Here is a 20086-nt window from a genome sequence, read left to right on the forward strand (position 1 = left end):
TTTACCCATCAGAACAAGGGGAACCCTGTCAGAAGTTTGATACAAAAGTCAATGCCGGCAGCTGGCACCTCCGGGCTCAGTCCAACCACACAGAGGGAAAACTGAACACTACTAAGAACTTCATTGGTCAGCTCTGAGTGGAACTGAGGAAGGGTGGTGTTGGGGAAGGGATCCAGCCTGGCTTGGGGTTGAATATTCAGCGTTGCTTAGAGAGATCCCTATCCTTCCTTTGTGTACATCTTGGAGGGTGGGGTGAATCAAGATCTTGACTGGGCCAGGGCGCTTTAAGTAGAAGAGGGAGAGCCCCGAGATCTGCATGGAGGACCTTGGAGAAGGGCTGGATAAAAAGGCATCAGAGTGGAGTAATGCAGACGTTGGCTTTGCCGTGGTTGTGTAGCGTTGCCCTCCGGAGTGCAGCTGTGAGCACACAAAAAAGGGCTGTTCTCCCTTCGCAGGTTTTGGTGACCGACAGGAAAGCGCTCTCATTGCGATCTTAGTGGCCAGCATGCGGCAGGCCACAGAAGGGCAGCCACCTGTCGGCAGAGTCTCTGCTAAAAAGGTAACAAATGAGGGTGGCCACTGCCTGGGTGGGCCCCCTCGTCCTTCCCTTGGCCTGCGAGCACGGGCCTTTCCCTGCCTGTGTTCCGCTTCTCTGGCAGGTATTAGTGGCCCGGGAACGCAAGGCACAAGCTGAGGACCGCTTGAGACTCACCCAGCACCTCATCCCTCTCCTGCCCCAGTTGTTGGCTAAGGTAAGCCCAACTGGAGATGGCTGTGGCAGGGAAAGCCGGTGGGTGGGTGGGGGAGTTAGACTTGGAAGCTTTTCTTGGCAATCTTACTGGTCTCCCTAGTAGGGAAGAGGTTTGTGCTATAACTCTCCAAACTTCGCTTTCCTAGGGGGAGCGATCTGTTTCCAGACCTGCCCTCTCTAGTAATCTGGAAGCAGGTGTAAGGAGATTGACTTGGCCTTCAAGTGTCTTTTTTTCATGGTTCTTTCCCTTCATACCTCCTCCACCCCAAATATAGGACTGGCTGTTTTGCTACCCAACAAGACAGAGTGCCAAAAAGGAGAGGGGTTTTGGCCAGGCATGCTGTGGCTACCGGCCTTGCCTCTCTCCCTCTCAAGTAGTAGCCCCTTCACCCTCTCATCCTGATCACTTATAAAAATATTGAAAAGTACCAGGCCTAGAGTCTGCCTAGTAAACGTTGGGATGTGACGTCACCCCATGGGTCAGGATTGACCCGGTGCTTGCACAGGGGACCTTTACCTTTTTACCAGGCCCAGAACTGATCCCCTTCCTCCAGTCAGAGGGAAATGCCAGTGACGGCTACTCTCTGGGTGGTGGTTCTCCAGCCAGTTCCCTTGTCCACCTAGCTGGGGCTCCTGCCATGGCGTTGGAAGGAGCACAACCCCCAGCCCAGGAAGGCAGCCGAGTGAAAAACAAAAAGAGGATGGGAGGATTAGCAGCCTAATGTCAGGATCAGGTGTTTACCTGTAGCATCCCAAAAGCAAACACACTCAGGCAGGTGATCCTGAAGCAGTATACTTTATTAGGAACAAAAAGGTAAATATAAGAACTGACTGTATAGAAACAGGAAGGCTGCTAATGACCCCAATAGGGAAAGCATAGGCTTAAAAGCACTTTAGCCACAAAGTAAAACAGTGAGGTAAAACAGTGAGATAAGAGTTCCCATGTGTAAGCCCTTGGCCCAATCTGAACCAAAAACCACATCAGAGACAGTCAGGTCCAAAGAAGTTGGTTTTTACTGGTCAAATAGGTTAACAGAGCACAAAGAAAAAGGTGACAGCAATGGAGCTTGCTGGCTTGCACTTGGTAATATAAAAGCATGGAAGAAAGCAAAAGATTACAAAACACAAACAGCGCTGTGGTTCTCACAGCTTCAAAAGAGTTTAGGTATGCATAACAGTCCTTGAGAGCTGGTCAGTGGGAAAACGAAACCAACTGAGACACAGGCCTGACACCATGAAGCGTAGACCAAACAACTAGGCAGCTGCGGGAAGCCAGACAGAGGGAAGTGTACACAGTATCTACAGGCATGTGAACCAAGGTCTTTTGACACGGAGCCAGAGCCAGGCCTGAACCAGCAAAGGCCCGATAGAGTCATGTCAAGGGATCAGGCCTGAAACAGCAATGGCCTGACATGTTATTTGTGTAATTTGTAGTTACAGAAATTGATCCTTGCATTACAGGCTTTTTTTTTAAATAATTTTTTTATTGTTTTCTATATTCATACACTGAATTATTTCAACAATAAAAAAATAATTTTTAACAAACTAATAAAGACAAATATTGTTGTTGATCTTATTACTTAAAGTAAACAAATCTTGACCCCCCCTTCACGTAATAATACATTGTAATCTCTTTTGCATAAAATTACTAAACCCAATGTTATTTTATATCCTAAAAATATAATCACTTCATTTAATATCACTTAGGTTATGAATACATTTCATTAAAATGTATATTTCATTATAACAAATAAATCTATATGTGATTATAAAAAGAAATCATAAAAAAGGGATTAGATTAACAAGTATCCTTTAAACATCCCCATTTGAAATTTGTTTTCACAGTATATCCTCCATGCCTCCCATTCCCCCAAAAACTGCATTGTCCTTTTGGTCTATCAATGCCGTAAGTTTCGCCATTTCCATCAGTTCCAACATCTTTAGTAGCCAGTCTTTTTTGTCTGGCATTTCCGCTGTTCCATTTAGCTGCATATATCAGTCTTGCTGCAGTGGTGTCATATATCAAAAGTGTTCTTTGGGTAGATATTGTCTGGCACCATACTTAGAAGATCATTTCAGGTGTTTTAGGTATATTGTTCTGTACAATCATCCTTATTTCATTATATATCATGTCCCAAAATTTTTTAGCTTTTTCACAGGTCGACCACATATGGTGAAATTAACCTATTTCATTGTTACATTTCCAACACTTCGGTGACATTGTTTTATAAGCCGTTGCAAGCTTTTTCGGTGTTAAGTACCATCACATCATTTTATAGATATTTTCTCTTAACTATTGAGAGAGTATGGATTTCATATCTCGTGACCATAGTCTTTCCCATTTATGTAACATTATATGATGGCCTAACCTCTGTGCCCAGGTAATCATAGTAGGTTTCACTCAATCTTGTTCACAGTAGAGTTCTAATAACAACTTATACATCTTGGATATACGATGGTCATTTGTATCTAATATGAGTTTTTGAAAAGTTGATTTACTTTTGGAGAAACCTGTTTTCAAATCCTGTAAAAAACAGAGTTGATCTGATGGTACTGAAACCAGATCAAAATGTCCTTAACTTCGTCGTATTCTTTTAACAAATATTTTGTACCGTTCCACTTTAAAAGATCTTGGTAAGTAACAAATTGAGCTGGTCTTAATGGACATAATGTTAACATTTCCTGGGATGAAATCCATAGCGGAGTCTTCAGTTCAAGAAGGTGTTTATATCTACTCCATATTCTATATAAAGATGTTTTAACTCTATGTTGTTGAAATGATGCATGAGTCTTAATTTTATCATACCACAAATATCCATGCCAACCACTTCTGTTATCTAAGCCCTCTCATTACAGACTTTGTTTTTTATTCAGTTGTATGACACTCTAAAACTGTGGACTTTCTCTCATTGAGCACACCCTGAAATGAGTGGCAGGCATGTTTTCCTGCCGCTTAAGGAAGAGGGCCTTGGTGCAGTAGGGTCAGTTTTCTTGCCTTCTGTTTCTGCCTGCTGCTGGCTGTTGGCAGCTGAGAGTTTGCTCTCTGTTCTCTTCTGGCAGTTCTCAGCTGATGCCGAGAAAGTAGTGCCTTTGCTGGAGGCCCCGCGCTATTTTGATCTGAGGCTTTACAGTACCGGCCGCCTGGAGAAGGTAGGGGTGGGCGATACCTGCCTGCTAGCTTTCCCTGGCCATCTGGGCAGGCCTTCCCAGCCATGCCAGCTCAGAGGGCGCCTCCTGACAGTGCCATGTGTCTTCCCTCTCCTCCCTGTCTCTTAAGTATTTGGAGTTGCTGGTGGCCCAGCTGTGGGACGTGGTGGAAAAGCACACTGACAAGGAAGTGCTGGAGGCGGCTGCCAGGACCCTGTCTGCTATTTGCTGTCCAGAATTTGCTTTTCACAGTCGGGTGGATTCTGCCCGCAGCCGCTTTGTGGACCACCTTGCTGACAAATTCCAGCATGAGGCTGCTGAACTGCTCCAGGTACCCAGAGCTGCGCTTGAGTGTGGCGCTTGAGGACTCTGGGCGAAGTTAGAAGGGGCCAGTTCCCAGCTCTGGGTGCAAGAAGGAAGATCCCCAAGGGGCCATTATCGTGGGGTGTTAAGAAAGAAAAGAGTTGGGGCTTTACAACACTGGGGAAGTGTGGATGTACTCAGGAGAACATGGCTGATGGGTGGAGCAGCTGATTGTGGCTTGGATACAGGGCATTCCCACTGCTGGAAGGCATTTTTGTTTGTAGAGCACACAGCTGCAGGCCAGCACTGCGCCCCCCCCCGGGCAGTATTTCAGGGGGGTATTTGGGGCTGCAGTGAGAGGGAGGGGAGACAGCAGAGCTTTTCAGTCCTTTCCATTTGCAGACCCATTCGGGTGGATTCAAGCCAATGAGTGCAGCCTACTTGCACGTGACAATTTGTTTTAGATTGAGGACAGGCAAAAGGAAGTATTACTTCGGCTAATAAATAAATATAAATTTTATTTGCTGCTAACATGCCAGATAAAACAGAAACTGACCATACAGAGTAGATGTTTACAACCAAGGCCAACAAAATTAGGAATCACCCAATTTTACACTTCCACAGATTAGGGAATGTTGAGGCGACTTCGGCTAATAGAATTATCACATTACGGAATTCACTGTCTGTGGACATGGCGATGGCGGCTAACATAGATGTCTTTTGAAAGGCAGTTAGATTCTGGGGTCCATCGATGGCTATTGGCCAGTGGTAGTTCAAGGGAACTTCCCTAGGCAGGGGCAGTTGGCCTCAGTGCAGCCGTGTTTGGAGGCAGTGTCCGGGAACGCCTCCGTGACCTGTTTGTGGGTTTTCCAGGCTTGCTGGGCCTGACAAGTCCTCCCTGCTCTGAGCCAGTGGGGTGTGCTGCTTTCTCCCCCCACCTGACTTCTGTCTTGTCTTGTTTAGTCCTCACTTGTGGAGGAAGAAGATGTCTACAGTCTGGCTGCCTCTCTTAAGCGTGTCGCAGCCTTCCACAGGTGAGTACCAGATGGGGGGAGGTGAGCTCAATGACCGCCGCCAGTCCACATCCTGGCTGCGGCCTATAGATTTTGAAAAGAAGTCCAAAAGCAGTCCATTCTGGACTGGTTGCACACATGTGCACGCTGCCCTTGGTGGGTGGGCTGAAGGGAACGTGTCGCCCCCACTGGTGACCGCTCTCTGCTGTTGCCTGCAGCGCTCATGACCTGACGCCGTGGGGCTTCTTGGAGCCCTGCCTCCGCCTCCTGCAGCGTGCCGTGGACACAGGCGAGGTCCCCAAGCAGGTATAGGGATGTTGGGAGGAGGAACGTGGCTTGGTCTTGGGGCCAGTTCTGGAGTGGTGGTCCTGTTGCGTGGTCACCATGCCTGAGGGTCTCCCTCCTGCTGGGCTGCAGTGGACGGTCTTGCAGCTGCAGAGCTGGAGTCTCTCCCTCAGGCATCCCATGGGGCTGTTTGAGGGCAGAAGCTTCTCCCTCTGCCTGACCTTGATGTGGGGACGTGGAGGAGGATGGTTTTCATCTCCTCCTGTGTCTTTGCTGCAGGTTGTTATTCCTGCCCTGACCTGCTCACACTTCTCGCTCCTCTGGGAACTGGCCCACGTGTCCCATGTTGCCTCTTCTGGGCCCCATCCCAGCCAGGTAAGCCATGCTGGGGGGAGGTGTCTCTCGGTGGTTCTCCTTTGGGGGCCTGATCCTCATTCCTGCCACCATCTACAGGTTCAGCTGCTCAGCCTGAAAGAGAGAGTGACCTCCTTTTGCTCCCTCTGCCAAAGCTGCCTTGTGGACAACGATCCCGACACCCAGGAGCAAGTGAGAGAACTTGGCCTGAGCCCCGGCGGTGGCACTTTGGCCTGTTTTGCGAATCTGGACCCTGGGGGGGTGGGAGGCTGGCATGAGAGATTGCCTTCTGCTCTTCTTGGACTGCAGGCTCTTCCTGGGGTTTCACAGCTCCCTTAACGGCAGGGAAGGAGGAGTGCAGTGGGACTTCACAGACTAGCAAATGTAATTCCAAACATGGGGAGGGAGACACAATTATGGAACAGCCTCCCCAGGACGGTGCACCTGGGCCCTCTCACTTCCGATCTGAAGGAGGCAATGGGGAGGTAGTTTTATTTAGGACTGCGTTGAATTAAAGCAGTCTTAAATTGTGGTTTTAAATGTTGGTTTTACATTTTTTTTACATAACCTATTTTATGTACTTTGCCAATATTGTAAGCTGCCTTGAATTCTGTAAGGAAGGCAGCTAATAAATATTTCAAATAACAATACATACATATATTGAGTACAGAGAGGGCTGGTGAAAATGAAAACCAAAGGCTGCTAATAAATATTTCAAATAACAATACATACATATATTGAGTACAGAGAGGGCTGGTGAAAATGAAAACCAAAATACTAAGCGATATTAGTGGATTGCTGGGCAGGGGAGAAAAGAAAATGAGAGCCACACGAGGCGAAGAGTCTGTCACCATCCCAACGGGTGAGAAGAACACCCTCGCTGAACTAGACTGGCAGGCTATTTCTCTGTCTCTGATGGTCTAGGTGGGGCAGTCTTGGACCCCAGTGGGAAGAATCATCATCACCTTTATTAGGCATTTACATCAGTATACCATAAACAGAATTACAAAATCGGTTAAAACAGATTACATTAAAAGGACATTACTTAGAAGTACGTACAAACTGCTCGCGAATCCTTTGTGCAGACAGGAGAAAACTAGCTACTTGTTGGGTAATGGTAGGGTTTCTATCAGATAAAAGGTACATCATCGACTGCTGATCTGAAAGACTCTGTTCACTAGGCAGTAGGGGTTTAATGTGAGTATTCCTCAGCCTTATGTAAAACTGGCAGTGCAACAGCACGTGAGTTAAGTGTTCAGGATCCCCAGTCTTACATGGACAATACCTATCAATAAAAGGGATTCCTTTGTAACATTCTTCCCTCAGCTATCCTACAAGGAAGATAAGTCTAGCGAGCATGAAAGCTCTGCGAATGTCCGGTGACTCCAAATAAGACAAGTAGGAAGCTGCAGCTCCGTAAGCCGGAGTAATACCATGAAATATGGGGGAACAGTGTCTATTAGCTAGGGAGGTTAGGGTCTGCATTTCTATATCTAGTAGGCGCTGATGTTTCAATCTAAATGCTTGCTCTTTCCCAAGCATCAAAAGAATCAAATGGGATACCAACAGACTTGATTTTCCTGATAATTAATTTCGACCACTGGCTTATGTAAGAATCTCCCAGCAATGCAGGAATATAGCCAGGATATTCAGTTAGAAAGTGCAGACATAACCAGAACTTAATGGTCTGAATCCAAGCTCTGGTCTCCAAAAAACCCTGTCTCAAGGCACAGAGCTGCATACCCTACGCAATTAGGGACACCAAGAATGCGGCGTAAGAAGGTGGACTGAATCCTCTCAATGTTCTGATTAAAGGCACTTACCCAAAAAGGAACTCCATATAGGAATTGGGAGATGGATTTAGCCTTAAACACTCGTAAGGCAGCAGGAACTAATTGGCCACCATAAACATAAAAGAAACGAATTGTGGCCTCGCTGTTACATTTAGCTGAGGACACAGCATAGTTCCTGTGAGTTGTCCAATTGCTGTTGTATTGGACAGTGGGAAGAAGCCTCCTCCCCCCCAGAAGAGAAGCAAGCAGACCTTCCTTTTTGGAGACCCCCTAGTGTGAGGGGCTTTTCTCCCAGTCCCCAGCTTGTGACCCTGTCTGTCTCTGAGCGCTCACAGAGAATGGGCGGACTCCAAGCACCAAACAGCCATGGTCTTTTCCTCCCTCACCTTAATTGTGGAGGCAACCTTTCAGTTGCCACCTGGAATAAGTGTGGATCGCCTCTGGTGGAGCCAGTCCTCCCCGACCAAGGTTCACCTTCAGCAGTGGCAGAAGGCAGGAAACGGCCCCGGGGACTCTCCTCCCCCCTTGTGTGGGAGCTGGCCCAGTTAGACTGGTCTCCTGTGGTGACAGTGCAGGCCAGTTAACGCGGGAAAAGGGTTTGTGGCCCAGGGTCATACCAAGCGAGCGCAGTAGCTGAGCCTAGATTTGAACTCAGGTTCCCTCAGTCCTAGCCCAGCCCTCCCCACCCTGGCTCTCAGTATTCTGGTCCCTGGCAGATGACGGTTTCCTCTGTTTCCCCTCCCAGGCCTTTGTGCTGCTGAGCGATCTGCTCCTGGTCTTCGGCCCACAACTGGCACGAGGGGGCCAGGAGGCACTGCAGGTTCTGGTGTATCAGGCCGAGCCTGCTCTGCAGTCCCAGATGGCCGGCTTCCTCATGGACCACGTCTTCAGTCACGCCCAGGCTTCCGAGATGGGTGGGCATTGCCTGAGGGGGGAGCTGTGGGCGGCCGGGCTTCCTGAGGTCCTTGAGGGGGGTGCTGCTGGGAGGGAGGGCCTGACCCTCACTCCCTTCCCTGGCTTTTTGCCCCAGACCACGAAGACGAGGAGCTCCAGATCGAGCAGCTGCACCAGCGCCGCAATCTTCTGGCCGGGTTCTGCAAGCTCATTGTCTACGGAGTCGTGGAGCTCAGTGCCGCGTCCGATGTCTTCAAGCACTATGCCAAGGTCTGTGAGGGGTGGAGGAACCTGAAGTGTTGGGTCTGATGGCGGCAGCAGGCCTCCAGTGGCCGGGGGAAGAAGCGCTCGGCAGCCACTGAGCACGAAAACTGCCTTTCCCCTGGCTGGGCAGCCTGGTCCCATTTCAGCCTTTTGCCCAGAGGTGGGAGCGCCACAGCCCAAGGCTCTCATGCTGGGGCAGGGAGACATCCTCCTCCTCTGCAGCTGTCTCAGTGGAGCACCGCTGAGAAGAGCCATTGTGGTGCTCTCTGCCTTGGCCGCCTTCTGGGACAGCTCTAGGATGAAGCGGCTTTGGTTTCCTCCGTCACACTGGGTGGTTGCGATGTTTGCACCCAGCAGCGCCAAGGGAGCGCAACTCTTGGGTGCTTCTCTCACTTCTCTTTCCAGTTCTACAATGACTATGGGGACATCATCAAGGAGACGCTGAATCGGGCCCGTCAGATTGACCGGACTGAATGGGCCCACACGCTTCTTCTCAGCCTGCAGCAGGTATTGGTGAAGGATGGAGTTGGAACATGGATTGGGGGGGGAGGGGAAGAGAGGCTAAAATCAGCTTGGAGAACAAGAGGGCTGAGCCAGTAGAGAGACACGTATAAAATTGTGCTTGGTATGGAAGAAGTGGGGGAAAAAATACCAAAAATCAGTGGCACCCCGGGGAAGCCGATGGGCAGTAAAATCCGGGAGAGGCAAAAAGAAGCACTTCTTTACAGAATGTAGTTAATGTGGAATTCACAGCCACAAAACGGGAAATTGAACAAATTAATCAAAGAAGATGTGTGTACCAAAAGCTATCAAGGATAATGGTTGCATGGAACTTCTGTGTTTGGTGGCAGTCTACCTCAGTAGCAGTGGCTGGGGGCAGCGGCGGTGGGGCGCAGCCTTCATGCCCTGCTCGTCAGCACAGGGGTGACCACGGAGAGGGTGCAGAGCACGGTGGCGGGCCTCGGTGGCTGCTAGACCTGAACTCTTCTGTGAAGCAGCGGTTGCTCATCTTCCTCTCTCTCCCTTCTCCCTTGTTTTGTAGGCAGGGCACACGGGTGAGGCACCATTGTCCCTGCTGGAGGGACGAGCCCCCTCCGCAGTGCCGGGCCTGCCCCCTTCCTCAGCCCAGGGCAGTTTGGTGAATTTCTCAGCTTCCTTCCTGTTCAGGAGTTTTTGAGGAAGGTTTATTCTTTTATTTATTTAGATGCTTATACTCCACTGTTCATCTGCGTGGCTTCTATGCAGTCCCACATTGGGGGATTGCGCAGGCCCAGGCCAGCCACGGATAAGTTTGTCAGCTTCTAGCAAAAGCGAAAGTGAGAGTGCTCCCCCTCCCCTCGGGGCATCCAGCCTTCCCGCTCAGCGGTCACATGACCCAGGGGGAGGGAGCACTCTCCCCTCCAGTTCTCTTTCTGCCGCCACGGAGAGAGAACGTGTCTATAGCTTCTCTTCTGCTATTAGTGAATGGAGTCTAGAAGGCTCCGTTTTTCAATCAACTTCGTTCTTGTCACACCAAAATCGAAGACTTATTGCCACAAGGTTTGCCTCCTTTGCCTGAGGGAACGGCACTTTCACTCCACCCTCAGAGCACTGAAGACTCGTACTGATCGTCTGAAACCGCTCAGCTGGTCGCTGGAGGTACGTCTAAGCGTGCTAAATCTTCCCTTCGGTCATCAAGACGTCCAAGTCGATCATTCTACCAGCCAAGTCCCTTGCCCCGGCTCCTTCAGACCATCGTCCCAACCTCCGTCAAAGTCGCCTCAATGCCATCAGACGCAGAACTTCCCTCGGCCATAGCGCCTTCGACCCCCTTGGCAGTGAGGGCCTCGATGCCTTCGGGCATCGAACTTCCCTTGGCGCAGAGCACCTTCGACCTCCTTGGCAGTGAGGACCTCGATACCTTCGGGTGTTCAACTTCCTTCGGCGCAGAGTGCCTTCGACCTCCTCGGCAGTGAGGGCCTCGATGCCTTCGGGCGTCGAACTTTCCTCTGCGAGGAGCACCTTCAACCTCCTTGGCAGGGAGGGCCTCGATACCTTCGGGTGTTCAACTTCCTTCGGCGCAGAGTGCCTTCGACCTCGGCAGTGAGGGCCTTGATGCCTTCGGGCGTTGAACTTCCCTCGGCGCAGAGCACCATCTAACTCCGTCAGTGAGAGCCTCGATGCCTTCGGATGTCGAGCTTCTCTTGGCGCAGAGCGCCTCGGCATCAGTCTTCCTCAAAGTCTCCTTGGTGCCGATCGGGGTTGTCGACGTCTCCTTGAGTCAACTGACTCCAACGATTGTTCATGAGGACTCGCCTCCTCGTGATTCCCTGGTATATCCCTCTGTTATAATTCAGGGCGGATCCCAGGATGACCGGCGGTTCCGCACGCAGTTCCTGACGCAACTGTACAATGATGCGCCTTTGCCGTCGCCGAGCCCGAAGGTCGTCGGCGTCATTACTCCAAATCCTCCCAGCCTGCAGGCGGAGGTGTCGGCCCTGATTCAGACGTCCATGTCATCTTGACGCCTACGCTCTCGGCGCCTATGTTCCCGGAGCCTACGGCCTCAGCGCCCACGGCCTTTTGGAGCCTACGGCCCCTCGGCGCCCATGGCCTCTCGGCGACCCTCTCGGCGCCCACAGCCTCTCGGCAACCCTCGGCGCCCACGGCCTATCGGTGACCTTTTCGGCGCCCATGGCTTCTCGGCGTCGACATTCTCACCAATCCAATTCGTCACTTGTTGACCTCTTACTCTGGGTCCAGGCGGCGTAGAGGGATTCGTCGTAGCTGCTCGTTCTCTACATGGTCCCGCAATTGTCAGTCGGCCGCCTTGCTGCCTCTGACATAGGCACTGCGATGACTCTCGCCATCACCCTTGGCATCGGCATTGCCAATGACAGCTCGATGACCCTCAGCGCTAAGAGCCTCCTCGGCACCGTACGTTGCTGAGGCAAAGACTTCCCCTGGAGACTCTTCCAACCAAGGTCTCCTTTTACATTAAAGGATATGGTCCATTCTGAGTCCGTTGCAACAGCTACTCAGGTCTCTGACCCAGAATTCCGCACCTCACAACCCTCACCTGTGGACATTGCAGGAAATGCTAAATCTCATCCCCTTCGGGGGATGTGAGATTATATGTAGAATTGATCCTAGCTAAGGTTCTAATATATATTCCCTCCCTGACATCTCGGACAACGACCGTCATGGGTGCATTGCATTCCTCAGAGACAGGTCCGGTGGCCCTTCCAATGGTTACAAGCATTTGGAGGTCATCGTTTCTAATCGGACCAAGCCAATTTTTGGCTCCCTCTTCGCCAGAAGAGTTGACAGCCTTTACAAGATCCGCCGTGAGGACGGTTATTTTCCGTACCGGTAGCCTGTCCCAAATTCTATGGTGGTCAAAGCCCCGTCTGGCAAATATGGATCATGTTCACATTCCTTGCCCCTAACCGGGGGGGACACAGGCTGGATGCTTTACACAGGAAAGTTTATACTTCCAGTGCCACTGGTTTTCACATTTCTATTTCATGGCAATTATGGCCAGATACTAATATGCCCTCTGGGATGGAATTTCATCCCAAATTAGTATCCTACCGGAGGATCAACACCCATCAGACTAAACTGCTCAAAGCATAAACATGACCCTCGACAGTTATCAGTTTGTTGCGGCACGTCACGTTGCGGACCATTCCAGCAAGGTCATGGCCTCGTCCATAATCCTTTGGAGGCAAGCATGACTTAACCAATCCACCCTTCCGTATGACACTCGGTTGTGTATCGAGCACCTCGCCCTTGAGAGCACCTCCGTCGCATGTTGGGAACCCACCCTTTGAGGGCATCTCGCTTTCAGCGATTAAACTGCCTTTCTTGATCGTCTCAAGAAGGATAACCGCTAAGTCCTTGGGCATCGCCCCACTGTGCCAGCTTACAGCCAACACACTTTGGCAGCTAGTCTCAGACATTTTGCCTATACAGGTACCAGGGTACCTTCCACCCCCAATCTCTTTTCTGCCCAGCAGGCACTCCTAGACCCAGCAAGGGTCCTAGCCCATCTAACAAGCCCAAGCAGGTGTAGCTAGACACTCAAGTGCGTTTCACAGACCGGTTGGCTGATTGTTACAGTATATGATGTCCATCACGGATGATAATTGGATTCTCAAAATGATAAAGCACGGATGCTTTATTGAGCTCGAGACGCTGCTTCCCTACCTCTTTCCGGCTTGCACTACGTCGCCGGCTCCCGCCCAACTCCTACAGGAGGTTCGGGAACTTCTACGGAAAAGGGTCATCCGGGAGGTCCCCTCTGAGGATTGGGTCTACGGGTACTATTCCCGTTTCTACCTAGTTAACAAAAAGAAGGGGAGCGCCCCTCTCTAGACTTGGGGACTTGACGACGCGGTCAAGATCCACAAATTCATATGTTGCTCATACGTTAAATACCCAAGGTCCTGCCACTCCCAAATGAGCAGATGGGGTTTGTAGTTGGGCTTGTGGAATGCATATTTCACATTGCAATCCTCAAAGACTGTGGACTCTGTCGCGTTTTCTCTGCAAGGGCAAGCACTATTGATATGCAGTTTGCGATTGGTCGTGCTATGGCACCTCGCACCACCATGATGTGCTTATCTGTGGGAGTTATACACCTGGCCCTGCAGGGATGTGTCATTTTCCATACCTAGACGACGGGTCGATAGTCGGTTACTCAGAGCCTGCCTTTGCTAGTCAGGCGGAGGTTCTTATTTTCCATCCTAACCGACCTGGGTCTCCTGGTCAACTATATAAGTCTCCATTGACCTCTTCTAAGGTCATAGATACATGGAATCCTTCACTTGGCCACAGCTAGAGCTTACCTTCTAATACAGGAAATACGCTCCATTTGACAGTGAGTTAACCTGTTCTAGAAAAGGTTCCAAACGACCCCTAAAATTCATTACTTGAGACTCATGGCTTTCTCCACTGCAGTTGTTGCCTTTGCTCGTCTGCGGATGCTCCCCCTGCACATTCGGTTTTCTGACAGCATTCCAGCTGAACATTGATGCTCAATACAAAAAGCTGTCTATCCCTACATCGATTTTTGCCTCCTTGGACTGGTGGTCCTCTTGGCCAGTGCTGCCTTTCAAACACCTGCCCCACAAGCTCATTGTTCCTGACGCCTCCTTATCAGGATGGAGAGCTCATTGTATGGCTCTTAAGGCCCATGGTGTTTGGCCCATGGTGTTTGGCCTGCTCAAGAGTCTACCCTGCACATTAACTTTCTTGAGCTTTATTCTATTAGGCTTGCTGTCTGTTCCTTTACAAGGGTCCTTGAGGATCGACATGTTCAGGTCACAATGGACAGCACCACCCAGCACAAACAGGGCGGCACAAGATCCATTTGCTGTGCACAGAAGCCATTGCAGTCTGGGCCTGGCCATGACACATGGCTCCACTGTCACTGCCATTCGCAGGCACGAGTTAGTTCTCGTAGACTTCGTAAGTTATCACCCTGATGATTGTCACAAGCTCACTGTAGACTCATGTGGTCTCAGTTATCTCTTCCTAATCTGGGGCACCCCGCAAATGTATCTCTTATGACTCAGCACAATTCAGTGTTTCCTCAATGGTGCTCCAGAGCGGGGGTGAGCCCACGCTCCATGGGGGACGCTTTCCAAATACTTGGTTGCCCCCCCTTCCCCTTGCTGGGCAAGGTTCTGGTCAAGATCTGGACGGAAAGGACAAGTGGCATCCTGGTAGCACCATCTGGCCCAGGAGATCCCAGTCCACGATTCTAATGCCCCTGACTCAAGGGAGTACTGTTCCTCCCCAATATATTTCTCACATTCCTTCCAGAATCAAGCTGGCAGCATGGAGAATTCTATGTAATCTATGGTCAGATAGGGTGGCTCAGGTTCTGCTGCACCCCATTAAGTTGTCCACAAGATGTTTTTATTGAGGCCAAGTGGAGACGTTTATCCCTGTGGGCTGCTGACAATGGTTTGTCCAGAGCTGCTTCTTTCCTGTCGTCAATTTTTGGCTACCTCTACTACAATTCGGCCCTTCACGCTGAGTTGGACTCTCTTTCTGTGTTCTTTTTTTCACACCCAGACTTTTTTTTTTTATGGGGACACATCAACCTCTATCCCCGGGTATCTCCACCTGTTCCTCAGTGAAGCTTTCCCTCCATGTTGTCCCAACTCATGAAACACCGTTTGAGCCTTTGGCCACTGGGGACCCCTCTTTCCTATCCTATGAGACTGTTTGTCTGGTCACAGTCACCTCGGCCAGTCATGTCAGAGATTTAGCGGCTCTTTGTCGTTCCTCACCGTTTACTAAGTTTCACGCTGATTAAGTGGTGTTGAAACCCGAGCTTGCTTTCTACACAAGGTATCGTCTTAACCGTGTTATTGCCGACCCCTTCTTCCAATGCGGAGAGGGCTTTATACTTTTAAGTGAACGGAGGGCCCTCCCTTCTTATCACAAAGAATCTTGTTTGCAGGAAAAACATTAATATGTTATTGCTGTAATGACCACCGTAAGGGTCACCGAGCCTCCCAGCAGACCCTGTCCAGGTGGATTACCTCAACCATTAAACTGTCTTATGAGAGAGCATGCGTGGATGGCCTGGACATAATCAAGGCGCACTCCACAAGAGCTTACGCTGCCTCCCGTCGTCTTTTTGTCTAAAATTGACCTCTGAGACATCTGCTCAGTGTCGTCGTCGTGGACCCCTTCTACTTTCATTAAGCACTGTGAGGTCGACGTGGATTCATCTAGAGAGGCAGCAGCCATTGTTTCGGTGTCTGTCCCACACCCGCCATCCGGGTAACCGAGCTTGCTACTCTCCCAATGTGGGAATGCATAGAAGCCACGCAGATGAAAACAGTTTCACTTACCTGTAACTGTTGTTCATCTGGTGGATCTTCTATGCAGTAACACATCCCTCCCTCCTTCCCCGCTGTGGGACCTCTCCGCAATCATGCGGTTTTTGGTTCCATGGTGGCAGGTTGGAGAACTGGAGGGGAGAGTGCTCCCTCCCCCTGGGTCATGTGACCGCTGGGCGGGAAGGCTGCATGCCCCGAGGGGAGGGGGAGCACTCTCAATTTTACTAGAAGCTGACAAATCTTATCCGTGGCTGGCCTGTGCCTGCGCAGTCCCCCAATGTGTTACTGCATAGAAGATCCACCAGATGAATAACAGTTACAGGTAAGTGAAACTCTGTTTTCTTCCCAGTGGGGACCCAAAGCAACACATCTTTCTCCCCTCCTTCCATTTCCCCCCCACTATTTATTTATGGATATTTATAATCCGCCTATCTCATAGAAACTCAAGGCAGATTACACAGTATAAATCAGTGCAATCAACAGGATGATGCCTCTAACAGGCAATGTTAAAAGGATTAGGAATTGCAGAAATTTGAAATGGAACGGCTGTCTGAATAAAGCATGAGTAATAAACATGACATGTTGATGCAGAACATGGTATTACAGTGGTAGAAACACATTTTCCTGGGCCAGTCCTTTATGATGTAGGCCTGTCTCCTTCCTGAATAATTTTGTTTTACATAGATTGTAACATTCCAGGAGGGTGGGAGCCTTCCTGACCCCCCCCCCCCGGGCAGGCTGTTACACAGGGTTGGGGGCCCACTTCAGCGGAGGCATGTGTACAGGTGGGGGTTGATCTTGCCCAGTGGCAGGGTGGTACCTGCAGAAGGCCCTGCTCAGGTGAGCAAAGTTGTCATGGTGGGATATAGTTGCAGATGGTTTTTATACCCCAGTTTTCTCTAAGGAGTCTCAAACTGGCTTACAATCACCTTCCCTTCTCCTCCCCACAATAGACACCTTGTGAAATAGGTGGGGCTGAGAGAGTTCTGTGAGAACTGACTGGGCCAAGGCCACCCAACTGGCTTCTTTGGAGGAGTGGGGAATTGAACCCAATTCTCCAGATTAAGGGTCCGCCGCACATGTAGAGGAGTGGGGAATTGAACCCGGTTCTCCAGATGAGAGTCCGCCACTCGTGTAGAGTGGGGAATCGAGCCCGGTTCTCCAGATGAGAGTCCGCCTCTCGTGTAGAGGAGTGGGGAATCGAACCCGGTTCTCCAGATGAGAGCCTGCCTCTCGTGTAGAGGAGTGAGGAATCGAACCCTGTTCTCCAGATTAGAGTCTGCCACTCATATGAAGGAGTGGGGAATCAAACCCGGTTCTCCAGATTAGCCTCCGCCTCTCATATGGAGGAGTGGGGAATCAAACCCGGTTCTCCAGATTAGAGTCCGCTGCTCTGAACCGCCTGCACCATGCTTGAACTAAGCCCACTAACTGATGGGCAGCCAGTGGAGTGACTGCAGAATGGGTGCCCGTGCGCCTGCTCCACCGAGCTCCCGATAATGATTGAGCTTGTGGCATTCTGCACCAGCTGAAGTCTCCAAGTTGCTTTCAAGGGGAGACCTATGTAGGTGGCATTACCGTGGCTCCCAGGATTTCTGTGAGGCGTAGTTCAGGCCATGTGATTTGTCCTTTATTCTCTTCTCTGTTGTTTTCCACGGATGCAGTTTTATTAAAGTGACACAGCAAGGGCCTAAATCTGTTGTTCAGAAGCTCTGCCTTCTCTGCAGCACTGCGCCCTCTGGCCAGAAGGAACAGCAGTGCTGAATCTGCCCGAGCCCTGCTTGTTAGGAAGGGAGGGAGGAAGAGTATTAACTCGCTGCCAGGCTATTCAGCATAGGGAAGCAGCAGCATTCACAGCTAGTCCAATGTTCCTTTCTAGTTGCTGACCCAGCTGCTTCTGGAGCAGGGACCAGCAGGCGTAGAGTCCAGCGCCTTCCTGGAGATCCGAGACCTGGCCAGACGGTTCTCGCTGCTCTTTGGGCTGCATCGGCTGCAGAACCGCTCAGCCCTCGTCAAGCTGCACAAGTGAGGCTGTCTCTGCCTTCTCCTGAAGGGAGGCGGTGGTGGTGGGAGGGCAGCTGGGGCACCAGGGAGGCCGCTTCAGCTGGGGAGCCCCTTTCCAGGGAGGGGCAGGGCAGTCCGAAGGCTCGTTCAGCCAGTGCTGGCTGATCTCTTCCTTATGCAGGGATGGGATAAAGTTTGCGTTCCAGGAACCAGCGTCTCCCAGTTCCAAGCTGGGACTCGTCAACTTGCCTTTCTTGGAGCTGCTGAGTGAATTTTCCCCGCGGCTGCTGCACCCCGACAAAGCCTTGCTGTGAGTGGCGCCCCCCCCCCCCATTTTTAGCTTAGCTTTGCATTTCTCTGTCTTTTGAGGTATGGCAGGTTGGTGGAATTATCATTTATGTTGCTTGAATTCTGTGGCTTTTTTGTTTTCCTTTTTCGAAATTTTTGGATGGCATCAGGACGGGTGGCATAAAAAAGGGTGGGGATGGCTGGTGTTTGGCAGTTAGAAGTGTTATGAGCCCTTATGCATGATTTGGTGGTAGGGATTGAGGCTAGCCAGTGCAGGGGGTGGGGGTAGAGATCCAGGACTGCCATGTGCTCGTCTCCCTCCCGGTCTCCTGGTGAGAGTAGCGAGCTGGCCCAGAGGGATGCTCAGAGAGTCTCCTGCCAGGTTTCAGAACCAGACGTTCTGCAAGATTTCCTTCCCCAAAAGTGTGTGTGTGGGGGTAGCTGGGGACGAGGGTGGGATCTTTTCAGCCGGCTTCCCTCACAGGACTCATCTGCCCTGTGGAAGGGCTGCCTACCCTTTTGGGCAGGGAAGCGAGCAGGAAACAGGGATGCGCTCAGTCGGCAGGGGCCCTTCCTGCTTTGGACTTCCAGCCAGACAGCCTCAGCTAGGGCTGGGGAGGCAGAGGGAGCTGGAAGAACGGATTTCCTGAAGGAAAAGGCTGGTGTTGCTGACCTCAGTTAGGAGTTCTGCTAACCAGACAGATAAAAGAGATAAAGGGAAGCCCTCTCTTTGGTGTGTCTCTGCAAAAAGACCTTGCCTGATACTGAATCAGATCATAGTATTATAGAGTGTAAAGAGGCCATCTAGTCCAACCCCCTGCTCAATGCAGGATCAGCCTAGAGCATCCCTGACAAGTGCTTGTCCAGCCGCTGCTTGAAGACTGCCGGTGAGGGGGAGCTCACCACCTCCCTAGGCAGCCGATTCCAGTGTTGAACAACAACTACTGTAAAAAAGTTTTCCTAATATCCAGCCAGTACCTTTCCACCTGCAATTTAAACCCATTATTGCGAGTCCTCTCCTCCACTGCCAACAGTTACAGCTCCCTGCCCTCCTCTAGGTGGCAGCCCTTCAGATACTTAAAGAGAGCAATCATGCCCTTGATCCTCCTCGTCACTCTCCTCTGCATCTGCTCCTTTTTGAAGTGAGGCCTCCAGAACTGCACACAATACTTCAGGTGCAGCTACACCAATGCAGTGTACAGTAGGATTATGACATCTTGCGCTTTGGATGTTATGCCTCTGTTGATATACCTCAAGATCACATTAGCCTTTTTTGTGACTGCATCACACTGGCTGCTCATATTTTACTTACGGTCCATCTTTATCTCAAGATCTTGTTCAAACTCACTGCTACCCAGAAGTATATCCCCCATTCAGTATGCATGTTCCTCATTTTTATTACTCAGATGTAGAACTCAGCACTTATCTTTGTTGAATTGCATCTTGTTCACATACACTCACTTTTCCAGTGTGTTCAGACCTTGTTGAATTCTATCTCTGTCTTCTGGTGTGTTCGCTGCTCCTCCCAATTTGGTGTCATCTGCAAATTTAATTAGTCTCTCCAGGTCCTGATCTAGATCATTTATAAAAATATTGAAAAGTTCCAGGCCCAAAACTGAGCCCTGTAGCGCAACCCACTGGACACCTCCCTCCTCACCTCCTTCCATTCAGATGAGATGCCACTGACAAGTACTCTTGAGTGCGGTTCTCCAACTATCCACCGAACTATGCTAGGGTCCAGTCCACAGTCCTCTAGTTTACCCATCAGAGCATCATGGGGGAACCTTGTCAAAAGCTTTACTGAAATCCAGGTAAACAATGTCGAAGGCATTCATTCCCTCAATACAATCAACCAAATGGGACCATTCAATTAACCAGTAGTGCATTAGGATTTTAGAAGTCTGGAACCACCAGAAAGAACTGAACCATCTCATAAATATAGAATAATAGAGTTGGAAGGGGCCAGACAGGCCATCTAGTCCAACCCCCTGCTTAATGCAGGATCAGCCTAGAGCATTCCTGGCAAGTGCTTGTCCAGCTGCTGCTTATTCACATGAGCAGTACAGTAGTTACACAATAGAATCCTACTTACAATAAGAAATTACATAATAGGATTCTGTACACAGAAATGGACGACAGTCCATTTATCCA

At 50.3% G+C, this 20086-nt stretch overlaps 1 protein-coding gene across 1 annotated transcript in view; it reads left to right on the forward strand.

The window, feature by feature from the left end:
- The window catches only part of STAG3 (STAG3 cohesin complex component), a 77995-nt gene that overhangs the window by 42553 nt on the left and 15356 nt on the right, over positions 1 to 20086 (forward strand). The window contains 13 exon segments of the mRNA XM_056844960.1: positions 456 to 559; positions 660 to 752; positions 3812 to 3901; positions 4029 to 4229; positions 5165 to 5235; positions 5433 to 5520; positions 5779 to 5874; positions 5953 to 6045; positions 8392 to 8560; positions 8686 to 8810; positions 9210 to 9311; positions 17523 to 17668; positions 17829 to 17957. Coding sequence (XP_056700938.1) covers positions 456 to 559; positions 660 to 752; positions 3812 to 3901; positions 4029 to 4229; positions 5165 to 5235; positions 5433 to 5520; positions 5779 to 5874; positions 5953 to 6045; positions 8392 to 8560; positions 8686 to 8810; positions 9210 to 9311; positions 17523 to 17668; positions 17829 to 17957 — 1507 coding nt within the window.

The sequence above is a fragment of the Euleptes europaea genome, chromosome 2 (assembly GCF_029931775.1).
Source record: "Euleptes europaea isolate rEulEur1 chromosome 2, rEulEur1.hap1, whole genome shotgun sequence".
NCBI lineage: Eukaryota > Metazoa > Chordata > Lepidosauria > Squamata > Sphaerodactylidae > Euleptes > Euleptes europaea.